Here is a 17,074-nt window from a genome sequence, read left to right as displayed (position 1 = left end):
AACCCTGTCGTCAGTAAGGGGGGTATAACCCTGTGGTCAGCTGGGGGGGGGGGGTATAACTCTGTAGTCAGTTAGGGAGCTATAACCCTGTGGTCTGCTAGGGGGTATAACCCTGTGGTCAGTTAGGGGTGTATAACCCTGTGGTCAGTTAGGGGAGTATAACCCTGTGGTCAGTTAGGGAGCTATAACCCTGTGGTCTGCTAGGAGGTATAACCCTGTGGTCAGTTAGGGGGGTATAACCCTGTCGTCAGTTACGGGGTATAACCCTGTGGTCAGTTAGGGGGGTATATAACCCTGTGGTCAGTTAGGGGGGTATATAACCCTGTGGTCAGTTAGGGGGGTATATAACCCTGTGGTCAGTTAGGGGGGTATATAACCCTGTGGTCAGCTAGAGGGGGTACAACCCTGTGGTCAGCTACAGGGGGTATAACCCTGTGGTCAGTATCAGGTAGGGGTATACCCCTGTGGTCAGCTAGGGGGACCTAACCCTGCAGTCAGGTAGGGGTTTAACCCTGTGATCAGCTAGGGGTATAACCCTGTGGTCAGGTAGGGGTATAACCCTGTGGTCAGCTAGGGGGTATAACCCTGTGGTCAGTTAGGGGGTTATAACCCTGTGGTCAGTTAGGGGGTATAACCCTCTCATCAGTTAGGGGGTTATAACCCTGTGTAATCCAACAGGACACTCATATAAGATCCTGAAGGGGGAAAATTTGACCCCTGATAGGGAAACATCATTCTACATACAGTTTTATATTAGCTGTTATTGATCTTGGCAAAACCTTGTGGACGTAACAGCTAACAAGCTTTATAAATGTATCAGTGAGTATCCTAGATAACCTATTAGCAAAAATTGTAACAAATTATGGCTTTTAACATGTGCAATAAATTATAAATTAAACAAAGGTTTTTGCCTACTATGTGTTGGAGTGAAAGGAGTAACATTGGAAACAGTGCCACTTTAATTTCTGTTAAAGAGGGTCTATTGTTTCTTATATTCAGCAAATGTTTGAGTGTCCAGGTAGTCAGTGCCTGTGGAAGGATGCGGGGTTTGGGGGGGGGGGGGGTGGATAATGAGAACAATTAAAGTGTCTGCCACAACAACCCGATTTAATACCTGTATATACTACACGTTTTTTTCGATTAATATCCATTGCTTCAATTTATAATCACCATTTGTGTAATTGGAAGGGGGTGGGCGAGGGGAGTGGGAAGGGCCCCCCAAAAAATACAGCAGACAATACCAAACCGAATGACTATCTTTCTTCCACAACATTGCTTTACAATTTCCATAAAGAGAATAATGTCACATGACAAACTTTATACAATTGTGCTACCTCATGTTTTACACCTTAAAGAGAATCTCTTTCCAAATCCATTTATGAGGAAAAGAAATACCAATAAAATCTGATTACTGTACTTTTAACCTTTAAACTATTTCCCCCTAACTAACATTACTGGTTTCCATCTTAGCCCCCCCCCCCCTTCAACCCCATCCTACCTAAATGAATTTGAAAAATAAAACAGTACAGAACAATGCTACCACAAATGTTCCAATCTCTGAATCGGAAAGAAAAGTCAGATTTTCATGATATTTTATTCACAAGGTACCACTTTGTATGTATGTAAGAGTGTATGCGTGTTTGTATGTATGTATATATGTATAACCATATATTAATATAGAGGTACATGGGATAAATTGATCGTAATTATGCAACCATTCTAGTAAATTTCTATAATAATTTCAGCTAAAAGTAAGATGATTTTATGATACAAATAATAAAACAGTGTCACATCAAGAATTCATGATAGCATTTATGTGTAAGAAGCAGAATTTAGGAGAACCTTTTCCAAGCCACGACATTTAGACAGCTATCCTGAAACAGGTACTCAGACTGTCTCAACGTGACTAAGTATCAACATTTTAACAACCCCGAAGAGGGGTACATTGTCCTTCGTCAACAATTCGAAATATTAAAAAATATTAAAAAAAGAAAAACAACAAAATCAAACTTGCACCAAAAGGGTTGCATTTCTTATTCGACATCGGAGCAGAGTTATTTACGAATTGGCTTTAAGCAGATGTAATCAAACTTGACCAAATCAATTCACGTCCATAACCCAATATTAATATTCCAGAAATTAAGTATGCACCAAATTAATTATGCAATCACAGAAATCGAGAAAAAAGAAGGGAGAAATAATAATTTCTTTATTGAATACCATAAAAAAAAATTTAAATGAAAGTAATTCATGATCCTATTTCTTTTAAAACAAAACAAACACAATCAAGAGAAACACCTTTAATTACCTGACCGATTTCAAAATATGTTTGGCAACCGATTTTAAGATGACAAAAAGGTAAACGGTCACCTTGAATGCATTACAGAATCAAGACTAAAGCTATAAACTGTCATAAATGGATTTTTGTTAATATCTCACAAAAAGTGCTATTAGCTCCATAGAAGGCATGACATTAACATAAATAATGTATGTAAGTTATGAATATGAATAAATGTCTTTATTTTCATGAAATAGAAAATTCTTAGTTCTTACACATCGTATTTTACGATTGTACTAACAAAATAAAAGCAAAACTATCAAGATAGAATCCTAAATATATAATAAACTAACATTGTACTAAAGTATTAAGCAAATGACTGTCATTATATAAAAGCTAGCTATGACTATAACAAAATAAAATGGTTGAGCTTTTGTTTTCTACGTACTCTGCTCAAGTAGCACACAAATTTAATAGGGGAAAGAGAATGACATCATATAAAAGCTAGGCTCTCTGGAAAGCCATTTTACAAGATGAAGCTGACATGAACGTAATTACAAAATAGCTAGGATCGGCAGATTATATACGACGCAACAAATAACTTAGGCTCTCTTGACAGACGGCACCTTGTAAAGATCACACTGATGGGGGGGGGGGGGGGGGTTAAGGTAAAAATAATAAAGAAAGGAACATATTAAAGGGTGAGGGGGAGGGAAAGGACATTAGAAATGAGAAAAAATGGAAGAAAACATGAAACATCACCTGGGCAAGGAATAAGTACAATCCTATTAATAGCATAAGAAATGTTCAGCACATGTTGTCACTATCGTCTGCATACCAAGAAATGAAATGACTTTTTGTTTAAAAGCAGTATTATAGTTGAGCCAGATACTATTAAAGAAAAATAAGAAGAAAGCTGCAAAAGAGAGCCCAGGCAGGATTGTTGCATTCTGATGAAATTTTAAATACAGAAAATAGTGAATTTATTCCAACGTCCCAAATGTATTGGGTTGCAAGGATAAATAAATCAACAAGAAGATTACAAGAGCCCTGCGTAGAACTTAGTTCAATAATGCCTAGGACGATGCCATCACAGACCAACCAGTACCGTCATCCAAGAATATGCAAGAATATACCATTATCCAAGAATGTGCAAGAATAATTTATTCAGTATCGCATCGCAAAATGGAAACACAAAATGGTTAAGTTGATATAAAAGTGTATAAGATATAGGCCTATAGCAGGTATTGTTGTTGTTGTACTGTGGAACTATACTATTCAACGAGAGAAAGAATTGAGAGCCTTTTCGACAATGCTACACAAAATTTGAACGCTCAATGATTCCTTGCAAAATGAGTTATAGTTGTACAGATTCCACAGAGTCTTGTTGGAACTTATTACTGTTGTGTTGGTTTCGTCATGCAAACATCTCGTCAGCAGTGTTTTACGCACAAGGAAAACCGTAAGTATGAAGGGACTTGAATGTCTTGAAATAAATATTACTTTCTTTCTCTCCTTTTTGTATTATTTGGCTTTTTTTATACTTTCGTTTTTTGAACTATTCAAAGCAAATGTAATGATAGGAAAGCTTAGGCTTATCAAACTCAACTTTTTCTACATTTAAAAAAAAATACACTGTTTTTCTTTTATATTAAGGTCTATTTTTTCGTAGGAAAACACATACATACATACACAAAGGAAAACAAAAATAAATAGAAATCTTTTGAAAGGACAAACAATTTAAGCAAAAGGGCCTTTAACTGAACAATTTTCCAAACTCTTCCTCCCCTTTGTTGGATGGGGGGAGGGGTGGAGGATGCACAGGACCCATTTATGGTACTATTCATAGTTTGTGCTACCCTTCTATTGATATGTTTTTTCAGCAATTTAAATTTAAGCCAAAACAAATTTTGCTGGCATTCTAACTTTGTGTTCTTATTCATCTTCCATTTAATAGGAGGATACAAGCAAATATACTTGCAAAAATAATTCTAATGGACAGGGTCTGATTGGTTGATACTTGAAATCACATTTCTACTGGACCATGTTTGGTAACAATTGTTAAAAATACAATGAAAAGCAGGGAAGTAAAACGAAAGGAAAAGATAAAATATATCTACTGTGTATAAATAAATAAAAATATACTAGAAGCTACATTGAATTCCCCCTCCCCTCCCAACCCAAAAAAATTGCTATGTGGAAATAAAACTAAAGAATCAACAAACCCTGACATAGCTTATCTTTGGCTTGTTCAACGCAGCTTGCTCTATGTTAAATTCTGACCGACGCATTTCTATGATATGAAGTTAACGGTCTTTCTACTTTCAAAGCAATACAAGCTTAAACTGCATCTACGGCCTCAAGAAACCATGTCTACAAGAATTCCATCTAGCAAATTGGCTACAGATGATCACAGAGTATATGGTTGAAATGATATAAATCTATATAATATCTGGAAAGCCTCATGTGTTGGAGAAATTGTTTTAAATGTTTATTGAAAAATAGTTATGGAACTTTTATGACCATTTTTGAAGTACTTCTAGCATAGTGTGGGCTAGAGGATGATATAGAAAGTACCACTGAGACTTAAGCAATAATCTAATGAATAGCTAGGTCGAGATATATTATTAGCAGGCATGAGCTTTTTCCGCGAATTCGCGGAATATCCGAGATTTCTTTTCCACCTCGGGGACAAAAACTGATCCTAACACACTGTAGCATACACAAATTGGAGCCTATACCGCAATTTTTGCAAAGTTCCGTGATATTTTAATTTTACCCCAGGCTCAGCCCTGTATTAGCAGTACGACTTTTGAGAGCCAAACGTGTAGCGACTTAATTTACCCTCTTCGCATTCCAAAGGTCTACTTGCTGTTCATGTCCAAGACTGCTCATTTGCATGAAAAGTTTTGACATTCCACGATCGTATGAAGAGCTTGGCCGGAAAGAGTTGTTGTGTACATATGTAATGGCTTGTGATACATATTTAGATTCCCACATAGCTCAGTTGGTTAACGCATCGGACTGTGGTGAGGTCTCCTTTTGTTTTATAAGTGATTTGTATTAGTTGTATTTAGCGCCAGATACCTCTGGTATATTCGGAGGAACAGTTGTTAGTTATTAAGTGTCCACCACCGTTTACCTTGGTAAGAATTTATGACTTTATACCAAGGCTACCAAAACTTTACAATTGGGTGCGTGTTTAATGCTCAATATTGTTAGTTGTGTGTACTTTTCACGCTAGCGCCAGTGTTAGTTGTATTGCCTAACGTTAGTATATAGTTGCGTTGCCAGCTGTTAGGTTTATCGTCTGCCCAGGGCTGGCTGTATTAACACAGCAACCCAGGGTCGCGCCTCATCCGACACAACAGCGAATGACTGTCAAGTTGGAGGCCTACCGGAGCAAGCCAAGGAAACCTAGTGTAAGTGAACCTGATATCATAATTACACCTTAAAAACGTGACAAAATATGTGCTTTTTAAGTTTGCAGAGATATTACCACCTAACTTCTCCAAACCTTTCATCTTCTCCTCTTTAACCTTTCCACGACAAAGGGATAAAAGGTGACCAGAGTAAATCCAAAGTCTTAGTTTGCAAACATTCAAACAGCATATATTATTAACATATATTAACATGTATTATTGATATAATGTTGAATTAACATACAAAGCAACACTGATGCCAGCTGCTACACAGTTCACATCCATCTACATTGAAACACTTCGCTAAGTAAGCTTTTCATGAAATGCACTATACAGATAATCAATAATACTTTCCTCTTTGCCTGAATCTGACATGACCTTTATCCTTGTCCGACGAACAGACAGACACCAAGTCGTCACTTTCTTACACCCGACGTTTACGTACGTAAGGTAACCCTCGAGTGCCATATATCTCCGTCCACTGAATTTTTAAGTAAAAGAAAGACCGGGTGTTTTTTGTTGTTGTCTCAATTGTTTTCTTCTGAGTCTGATGATCGAGTCAATCGTCGTATTCGTTTAAGATGAACTGATACATAAACGATGCTTTCTTTCGCGACCTCTGTTGACCTACTGTCCTCCGTGTCGATGTCGCCATTTGAGTCTCCTTCTCCCTCTCTGCTGGTGGCGCTCGTAAAAATAGCTCTCCGAAATGAGTGGCTGAAATTTCGGATTGAAAAGTAAATCACTAACTCACATAAAATTTCCATTTTCGACAGGTAATGTCAGTTTCACAAATCTTTCAAATAAATCTTCGTTGGTGTTTCTAATAATAATAATAAAAAATGCCTTTCATTCCCTGTTTGTTATCCTGAAATATAATGTTGCCAGGGTTACCATATTGAATCTGAAGGAAGGGATGACAAGATGTCACAACCTGGTGTAGGGGTCTCATTTGAGGGTAGAGAGGGAAAGGGGGGGGGCAGGGGCTACACTTTGTGGGGCAAAACAATTACTTTAAAGAACTGGCAAAAATGGTACAAAACAAAATTGTTCAAAAACAATATGCCTTGTAGGATCCAAATGGTTGAAAGAATGTTTCCATTGGACATGCTCAAATTGGAGACTCTGAATGGACAATGGCTGCAAAGACACTTTTAAAACTGCATTTATTACCACTTTGTCACAGCCAGGTAAAAGTCAGAAGTAAAAACAATTTTTTTGTTACAAATCCACCTGGACACTCACATGAGAAAAATAGAAAAAGAGGACACACTCGGTAAAATACCGATATGGTAACCGTTAAACATAGCACCAAGATTGTTTTTTTGAATTGTTTTTTGTAAGCACCTTGATGTTGCATGTTGGGTAAATCGTTTGCATATTAGAATGAGTAATGTCAGAATTATTTATAGAAAGAAGTACAAAGCAAGTCATATCTAGTTTGCAATGATACAATCATATTAGGAAGGGATTGTTTGCTTAATAGTGATGAATTTAATATTTCCCAAGAATATTTTGAAACAGTTTCAGTACTGTTACCACACAAATACTTTATTACTATGGACTGAAGGTGACAGACTCTGGACAACGATTCTGCACTTTTTTCTTTGATTGGATTTCTGAAACCTTTCCTTTTCATATTTGAAGGTTAAAAACTTTCACCAGCAGTTCTCAAGGTAGAAGACAATTCTTGTGCCCTGGCTTGTTCTTCAATTTACTAATTTTAGAACATTGAGATATTATTCATAGATCTAAACCTACCCCTTTAACCACGGATCGAAACAAAAAGAAATGAAATAACATGTGATCGTATCGTAATGTGGCAACCTTAACAAAATCAGACAGATTCATAATTGTTTCGTCATACCGTATAAGAAATATTTCTGCAACTACTTTAAACGTTCCCGCCACCCGCACAAAACAGTTTGGCAACTGTATTTTCTGTAACTGGGGCCAGGCTGTTGAACGATTTGCTGTCTTCGGTTGCTGATCGATCCACATTTCTTTCTTTCAAAAAAGCTCTGAAGACAGTTCTCTTTAATGAGGCCTTTAAGTAATCCTCTTTTTTTCTGTCTTGTTGCTGTTGATTTTGTATGTTTTATTTTTTCTTTGTAAAGCACCATAGAATATTGTTTTAGTTATGGCGCTATATAAATGCCTTATATATGTATCTATATATGATGAGATTATTACCGAGTGTTTTGGGGTCCATCTTGTTATCATCGTTGTGAAGCAGAAGCTCCCTGATGAAGGCCGCTAAGTACTTGAAGACATTCCGATGGCTCCTCGGAATTTTCTTCAGGACCTGTCGAAGAAGAGACCGATCATCACTTTTGGTTGAGATGGCACTTAAACAGTCTAAAGACTTTACAGACATGTGGGACAACGAGACAGAAATCAAACCACGAAGGATGTGAAATTTCTAATAAAATAGGCCTTGATATGGTATCAGGTTCAGACACTTTACTTTTAGAGGAAAGAACCAAAAAATATTGGAAAGACAAACTATCATAAGTGCCGGAAGATGGTTCAATCTGGCGACGAGGTGGAAGGGTTGGTTTAGCACAATATTTGAGGGGGGGGGGGGGGGGTGGAGGGTTTGGCACAATCAAATGAGAAGTTGTGTGACTCTTATTGCAGGGGTCAAAGCACAAAAACTTCTAACTGGATTCCGCTGTACATTTCTCAACCACAAAGTCCAGTATTTGGTTTGTTTGAAAAAACAAAGAATGGTTATTAAATTTCTTAACAAACTTTGAAGTAAAAAGGGCACAATTACAAATTTGGGCACAGCAAATTGATGAAAAGGGGCATGTTTGAGGTTTAGCACAATCCTGGTGGGGCACTAACAAGCCCTTCGTGTCTCCCTCATGGCTCTGCCGCCCCTTCAAACAACCTAAAAAAGAAAGAAAATAAAATACTAAGAGGTACAACTCACCTGTTTGCAGAGGGTAAAATTATTGCTGGCCTCCAGGCATTTATGGTAATATGCAAACGGTATGACAGGGTCTCTCAGAGACTCCAAGAATAGCATAAGAGCCTCTCCTATGGAGTATATACTCCCAGCTGGTGGTATATAACATTAAGGACAAAACAAATGAAATTTAGCAGAAATCAAATAGGTATGTGACTGTTACTTTATATTTTTGGCTTGAACCTAGAAATATATTCCCTAAAGTAATTCCATTACATATAGTCTTCTTTAATTTAAGCCAATCAAACTCTCGAATTAGTATCGAGAATCAAAATTGGTTGCAGCTTAAATCACGGTGTGCTCAGAACTTCCTTGCGATAAACAATGAAAGAACAAGAAATGTCTGAGCGGAAAAACAATTGTAATTGTTGAAGAGAATGGTTAATTATTTTACCACTTAGCTATGAAAATGTGGTAGGGGTACCAAAAGTTTGAAAAGGTTGCCGCGGTAGTAACGCCATTATGTGACACTTTGTAGAAAATGTATGGAGTTAATACTAAGTTTAGCCAAGCTTGACTACGACTCCTTTACCACAGATTTTCTTCACCATCAAATTTATATCTAGGTTTTATTTGTAACTCTGACTGCAAGGATACGAAGACTTTCTGGGGTTCCCGTGTCTAATGAGTCTCTTATCTGTAGTAGCTCTGTATGAATACCGCCTCTGCTAAACAACTCCTCCTGTAAACGGAATCGAAATAATAAATCAACCAACAACGAACAAATGACTGGGAAAATCATCAACATACTGGAGAGGAGCCATGTTTTGGCTAGAATGATATTCAAACCAGTGACTGCATGGTCACAACTTACAAACCCAGGGATGAGCCTGGGTGAAATAAAAATCACAAAACTTTGCAAAAATTGTGGTATAGGCTCCAGTTTGCATATGCTGCAGTGTGTTAGGATAATAGCTTTTGTCCCCGAGGTAGAAAAGAAATCACGGATATTCCGCGAATTCGCTGAAAAAGCTCATGCCTGCAAACCCAGCACCCTACCACCTGAGCTATCCAGTCCTTAGTTGCTGGTGATCCCTAAATAGCTAAGTAACTTCTGATTATTATTATTATCCCTAAATAGCTGCCATTTCTTTGCTTGGGGCACCAGTCAGAAGTCACAGTACCTTGAACACTATTCAACCAGGGATCACATCCCAACTTACTGCGCAGTTTCCAAAATAAAAACCAAGAGCTCAACAGGCACTATGGTTCCTTGCTTAGTGGAATATGAAAGTGTTGTATGTATTCACCCACTATATCATAATATTTATGTTAACCTGTGACGGCTATTAACCAACAACTGTATTCCAAAGTTGGATATAATCTGATTTAAGGTTGTGGAATTATTGCAAATTTAAAATATTGGTCCTTCCCACAGAAATTTGGGCCCGATAAAATTTTGTGCATAAAATGGTCCCAATAAAATGTTTTGCCCATGCAAAGTGGCTCAAGAATATATTTGCCCCCAAATATTGACACCCCCCCCCCCGAAAAAAGAAAAATGTGGGCCCAAATTGTCCAAAAATCATTTAACATTAAGAGCCAGTAACTCATTCCATGACTGGCTTTCACTGCTGAGGCTAAATATCAACGATTTGAGCCATTTCTAGATAATGTTCCAATAACTTGGAATGGAACTGGTGAGAAGTGGAGTATAGTCATGGGGTAGGGGAGGGGGAACCACCACCACAAAGTTATATATTCAATTAAAATTTATTTCAATGGGACACTCTGTCCCGGTAGTTGTAACCTTATACAAATATCATGCTTTCTCTACAAAAGAAAGAAACAAAACCCAACATTGCTCACCGTGTTAAGGCCGTGTCTAAATAGATGGTCCACCATCATCCAGATTTCTTTGGGAATGTCAAACTTCTCGGAGGAGTGGTTTGCATCTGATTCTTCAGACCAGTCCGTTTTTTCCTAGAAAAAAAGAAAGTCTATTAACATCCAGGATTAACATTAGGGGTAGGAGAAGGGTGTGTCATTTAGTTGTGCAGTCCCTTTGTTATGGCAAGTAACCCCAACCCTCTTCAAGAGATGTTGGCATTTAAAATAATTTGAAGCCACTCTAAGTCCTCTGGGAAAGTATGCACTCCCATCAAATGCTACATACTTAAGAGCAGGGGTTCCCTAACTGGGGTGCATGAACCCCCAGGGGGTGGTGAGTCCATCCCAGGGGGTTCGTGCGATGTTTCTGAAAGTCAAAACTAGAGTACTTTTTGTTTTTAACTAAAATCTGATATATCATATAATTTAGTAATGTACAAAAGTCGTACATATAGACAAACTCTTTTTGTTTTTTTCATTACAATATTACAACTATGAACTTGATCTTTTACATGTTATGCGTATTATAGTATAATGACTCAGATCGTGTCTCGAAAATTGGTTGTGGACAACTCTGACATCCACAAGGGGGTTCATGGGGGGATAAAGTAGGGAAACCCTGACTTAGAGGATGGTGGAACACACTGAAGCAACATATTGAATGGCATCAAGGCTTCCATGATGCCTCTGAACAGAACACCAAGAGAAATATATGCAGTTTGTGAGCGACTTGCAGAAAATAACACGAGATGACAGGATATTCAGGGACACTGAAAAATTAGTGACAATATTGTCATGGCAACAAACCACATTCAACATACCATATCTACCACCGTTTTGAAGGTATGCTCTCTCATTGGTTCCAGCAATCTCACCAAAGTCTCGATGGACGCACCAAAACAGCTCGGTTGGTAGTTCCCGCTCAAAGTAATGTGTTCATTGAGTTAAAGAAATGATTTACAAAACTTAACCAATATTATCAATTATTTATCTGTGTGTATATAAAACTGTCAACAGTATTATTTGATAATAAACTGTATTACCCTTCAAAATTCTACAATCCATGTGACACACATTCCACAAGCTAAATTGGTTTGTTTCTTCTACAAATATAACTACTTCATTCAGGACTATAAGTTACTACCTCTTGCCCGTATAGGTTCATACGTAATTAATTAGCATTAATAGGGTACTTAGTAATTTACATAATCATAATAATAACAATAATATTCCACTTTTATATAGCACTTTATATCAGCAATAGGTCTCAAAGCGCTTTACAGACGATATGTTACCCCTGGTCATTGATAACCTGCCCCAGAGAAAATCCCTCCAGGCAGCTGCAGTTATATACTGCCCCCAATGACAAGTTACCTCACAGGTACCCATTTAACCCCTGGGTGGAGAGAGGCAACTGAGATAAAGCATCTTGCCCAAGGACAAGGACGTAGTGAACTAGGCAGGAGTTGAACCAGCAATCCTTGGATCACAAGTTCGACGCCTTAGCCAATCGTCCACCAAGCCCACATAGTGAAGAACTGACCTAAAGTTGACAAGCAGCCCAGCCAAATTAGATAAAGCCTAGCTGCAAGATCCCCTGCAGCTAGGCTGAATCAAATATCAAACAAAAGAAGATTATCTCGGCTGACCAGCAGTGCATACTGTGTGTAACTGCAGTGTCTGTTGTGTGAGACTGGGCAGCACGTAAAGACTACATCGTTTACACCCTGGCTGCAGTATGCTGCAGCCCAATCAGCATTCTCTTTTGGACAGTGCCTTAACTGATGAGACTCGGATGTTTAAACGGTCATTTTTCACAAATTACGAGTGATATAAAATTTGAACTGTCCGACTCATCAGAATGTTTTCTCTAATATAAAATGTTAAATAAACAACAGGAAACTGATGAGGAAATTATAGAAAAAAATGCTGGAAAAGAAGAAAGAAGTGTTTGTATATACCGGGATTCAAGCCTCTAACATGTCTTTTTCCTTATTTTACACAACATTTTACATTAAAGAAAAAGATTTGCCATATTTTACAAAAGACAAGGTTATCTGAATTGATAGTGAAATCAAGGGGGTTATCCAGGAGGGAAGGAGCCGGGGACACTCGGGACATGTGCCCCCTCCCCCCACTTTTTTCCAGAATAGCAAATTTGCCCTACTGGCGAATAAAATGTGCCCCTTTCATGAAGAACTGTCTTTTGGATATCTTAAGCCTTTGTTAATTGTAATATTTTATTTAATTATTAATTTTTAGTCTGTACATGCTATTTTTAAAATGGCGCTCCATATCTTTTTGTAGCACGGTTCACAATAAACAATCTCAATAAAATAGTATTGGTAGCATACTAACACATCATATATATTAAAGTGATATGGCCGGTGTGTATCGGTTTATAGCATAACGAGTGGTGATTGTGGAATGAGAAAGTGCCCCTATGATGTTGTGGCCCCCACTTTTTGGAAGCTTCCTATCCCCTGGGGTTATCTGTCAATAATTTTCCAAAAGAATACTAAAAGTATAATTTTTCAAAGGATATATAATAATCTTTCCCATTCTCAAGGTGGAGGACTAATATATCTTCCAGGATATCCTTGCCAGAATTGAGGGCGCCAGCCGTCTCTTTGGTCACTTCCACGTGAACTTTTATCTCCATCGACTCGCCTGTCAGTGAAATGAAAAAAACAAAACAAATACAGTATCAACAATTTTAACAGCAGAGGCTGTGTTTTCTTATGAATGTTTGTAAGCTGTAACCTTAGAACAACATGTATTTTTTCTTGATTTCCTTTTAAGACCTTGTTTTGGTTCGATGAGGTTACCATATATATCATAAGGTTATCAATGGGTGCATGTAACTGTTAACATAACTAAATTGTACTGCATACGACATCAAATTAAATCCATCCAGTTTGCAGGCAAATGAACTACCACTACCTGGTACCAACCACAATTGATGGAGGGCAGGAGTCTGTTGACAGTATATTTTCCAAAGATTGTGGAAGTGCTTAAACATAGAGACCCAGGGAAAAATTGATCCTATCAGTAAATCTCCTACATCTGACATTGAAGGCCCCCATACGTCGACCTCACGAACAACACCCTCACCCCCCCCTCCTTTCTTGAGTTGCAAATTAAACTACAAAATAAGTCGTGGTACTTTACCTATATCCAAGTAGCCCTTTGCAGGTTCTATTTTGACCCAGGGCTTACAAAAGGTCTTGTCCTCGAGTTTATTGACAAATGAAAAGCCAGTTTGGACCTGTCCGACGTTGGCCACATCCAGCGTGAAGCGTCTCTTCTCCATGAAACAAATGGTCCCCAGTTTGATCTTGAAAAGAAAGAAAGCAAACAAAGAGATAAAAAAAGCATAAGATTGGAAACTTTGCACAAAACATAACCTAGAGATGGACTTCATATTTGCTTTGGTCAACTATTTATTGTAGAGAGGCAACAGCTGTAGCTTGGGTTCAACTTTTAACTCTCACATGGCACAGAGGGGGGGGGGGGGCAATGGGAGGGAGGTTAGAGAGAGGGGAGAAGTTGCCAGTTGGAGTGAAACCCCTCTCAATTTTGGGTATCAGATGGTTATGTAAGCTGTTCTTTTACCAACTTTATGACGTTCTAACATGGCTAGAAATCAAGATCTATATATCCAGCCCTGCTTATGGGCATATCATGGCCTACTTATGGGCATATCATGGCCTACTTATGGGCTTGTCAATACGAGTCTCGTCCAATCGGTACTTCTTGAACAGTTTTATGGAGACTTACGTCGTTAGTACTGATGGAAAGTTGTGGCAATGCGTCGTTCTCTATCCTGTCCACTCTTCGGATTTCTTCTTCCATCACCTTACGGAATTTGAATTCGTCGACCACTTTGACCTGTAAGAGGGAATCAAATTGAAATTTTTAAAAACTTAAGTCTTACATATAGTTAGATGTTTGTCAAAAAAATGAACCAGATGTTAGGATACTGTATCTACTAGTAACATAACACAGCTACATCACGTTATTAACAATCATCAGTAGTGGTGTAGTGTTTGTAAAATTGCAAAGAGAAAAAAAATCATTGGACCATAACTGTGCGCTAATGGTGTTAAGTGGACCCTTAAGGCCTTATGCAATACTATCCTGAACTTTGCAAGAATGGAACAGTAGTTCCTTTCTCGAATGACAATCTATTTTGTTAAAATATGAAATTTCAAATTTTTCCAAATTGATGAAATGTGTGTTGAAAGTTAGGAAAGATTTAAAAAAAAAAACAGACACACACACACACACAAAAACCCATTCAAACCCCTACCTGAACTTCAAAGAGACTGCTAACAGGTTTATGGTCACTTAATCTTAATGAATTATGACTCCTGTAAACAAGCTGCTTGCAGATTTGGCCAAGGTAGAGGATTCTGTCGCACCAAGCAGGAACTCTTTGTTTCTCACTGAAGGAAGGAAAGGAAGATCTCGTTACCAGACAACTAATTTAAAAGCGACATTTCGCTGCGATCAATTCTGTTGAATAACATTTTTGAATAATCTGTAACACTCAATCTTTTCTGGATCTCAACATTTCAGTTTGGTTGGACGGTTGGTGTATACTTGAAAATAACAAATAGCAGTTCTACCATCCTCAAAGCTCTAAGATAACCTCCCATCATACTTTGGCGGTCAAAAATGCAAGACATTTATTGAGAACGCAGATTTCCTTTCGAGACAAAATATTCAAGCAGACTACAACCGAAATATGCCAATTTTTTTGGGCCCCAGCTTTCTTTTTTAAGACTGAAATAAATCCTCCCCTACCGAAGTTAATCACTGGCTTGGGATTTTTGCAAACTCATCATTTGAACAAATCGAACAATTAAATTTCGGAACAATTAAAGCTTCGTTGTTTTTACCTGGTATCGTAGTGGTCAGATCCAGGATCAAATTTGTAAGTAGGTTTGAAACCGATGACGCCCTCTACATAATTATGAAATATTCTCCCAAGCTCCATTTGTTTATTCAACTGCCAAAGAAGAAAGAAAGAGGATAATATTAGGGGATGAGAAAGAGCAGGAGCAAGAGAAAGAGAGGGAGCAAGGAACTGAGAGGAGAAAAAGAGGGAGAAAAAGAGGGGCAAGGAGAGGGAAGAGGAGAGGGCAATATCTGAGACGGGAACATGATATCTGTGTTACATAAATCTGTTAAAATAGTAAAAATATGTAAAAATCTCATCACATAAGTCTGCCCCAAAACGTCTCAGTAGATACAGCCATGAAAGGCTTCTCTTGTTAACTACAGCTATTCAAGCATTTGCAAGGCATAAATGGCATCCCATGCGTTAAAGTTACGGAAGATAGTACTTAGCAACATTGACAAATAATAATGACATCTACCAGAAAGGTCGTTATTTTTATGAGCCACAAATAAATACTAAATGGTTTGTTTGCCTAACACCTCCAGATCCAATGAAGAAATAGGGGGCGCTGTTTCAGTTCTAACTTTGTGTTTTTTCTTTTTTAACCATTTACAGAAGAATAGAAGAGCGAGTGTAACACCAACCTGATCGTATTTCAGTAAAGCCCCAAATCGACTATTCTTGACCTTCTCCACGACTTCGTCAACGGACAGGTCAGAGATTCGATAATTTAAATCTCCCATCCAGATGACCAGACTGGGAAATAGAAAAGTTACTCCTTTACTTAATAATATTTTTTTCAAAAATGGAATGAATTTCATCGCACAAGTATGGGTTCCTCCACACATTTTGTATTTGTTTTATTATATAGATAACAGAACTGCAGTGACAACCTTGTTCATTGTCCAACATGAGAAAATGCGAGCAGTAATATATGCTTGTGATAACACTCAATTTAGCAAGGACATTTATTCAACTTTATTCGGATATTCCATAGTTACAAGTTATTCATGTAGCCATTTGGGACGATTTTCTAATGCTAGTAAAAACTCTTTTATGGTACCTCTTATAACAAACTTCAAAGCACTTGTACTGACATTACAAAAGGTTAGCAACCTCTCAAAACAGGACATTGATACTGATCACAATGCCAGTTTCAAGTTCTCTCTGAAGTATGACATGAGGCTGCAGTTAATTTAAATATGTCCCAACTGGGTGTACTCATTCATACAAGTCATGAATATTCACGAAAGTCACATAAATTTATGCAAGCTTTGTTAAGGCATTGGTTCTCACAAACACAGCAACAAGAATGGTCATCACCAAAATGAATATTCATAAGGTTACATACATTGTCATTCATGAATATTTATAGGTTACATATCAACAAGGATTGTCATCACCACAAGTAATGAATATTCATAGGGTTACATATATTACCATTCATAAATCCCCATTCATGAATATTTATAAGTTATATGCATGTAATTATGAAAGCATACATTTGGTATTAAGGTGTTCGTTCTTTGTATAATATATGAAGGGGATTCTCGGACTGTAGTGACTGGTTGCCTATAATGTTATTTTGAGTCGTGTATACTTAACACAAAAATTACATAAATGAACTTTTCAATGCAAGTGGTATATGAACATTTAAATTCTTT

The 17,074-nt window shown here is 37.6% G+C and overlaps 1 protein-coding gene and 1 long non-coding RNA gene across 2 annotated transcripts in view; one reads left to right on the top strand and one right to left on the bottom strand.

The window, feature by feature from the left end:
- Positions 1-3: 3 nt before the first annotated feature.
- On the top strand, positions 4-4,968 carry LOC139962887 (uncharacterized). The gene is made up of 2 exons (XR_011791391.1): positions 4-156; positions 208-4,968. It is a non-coding gene; the product is annotated as an uncharacterized lncRNA (long non-coding RNA).
- The window catches only part of LOC139962885 (inositol polyphosphate 5-phosphatase OCRL-like), a 40,685-nt gene continuing 25,235 nt past the window's right edge, over positions 1,625-17,074 (bottom strand). The window contains exons 14-25 of the mRNA XM_071963274.1: positions 16,055-16,166; positions 15,409-15,518; positions 14,817-14,952; positions 14,285-14,395; positions 13,676-13,841; positions 13,052-13,174; positions 11,326-11,438; positions 10,484-10,597; positions 9,272-9,356; positions 8,639-8,766; positions 7,894-8,005; positions 1,625-6,417 (exon numbers count right to left, since the gene is read on the bottom strand). Coding sequence (XP_071819375.1) covers positions 6,260-6,417; positions 7,894-8,005; positions 8,639-8,766; positions 9,272-9,356; positions 10,484-10,597; positions 11,326-11,438; positions 13,052-13,174; positions 13,676-13,841; positions 14,285-14,395; positions 14,817-14,952; positions 15,409-15,518; positions 16,055-16,166 — 1,468 coding nt within the window. The 3' untranslated portion in view covers positions 1,625-6,259. The remainder of the gene's footprint in view (positions 6,418-7,893; positions 8,006-8,638; positions 8,767-9,271; positions 9,357-10,483; positions 10,598-11,325; positions 11,439-13,051; positions 13,175-13,675; positions 13,842-14,284; positions 14,396-14,816; positions 14,953-15,408; positions 15,519-16,054; positions 16,167-17,074) is intronic.

The sequence above is a fragment of the Apostichopus japonicus genome, chromosome 21 (genome assembly GCF_037975245.1).
Source record: "Apostichopus japonicus isolate 1M-3 chromosome 21, ASM3797524v1, whole genome shotgun sequence".
NCBI lineage: Eukaryota > Metazoa > Echinodermata > Holothuroidea > Aspidochirotida > Stichopodidae > Apostichopus > Apostichopus japonicus.
This window is presented reverse-complemented; position numbering and strand designations above follow the sequence as displayed.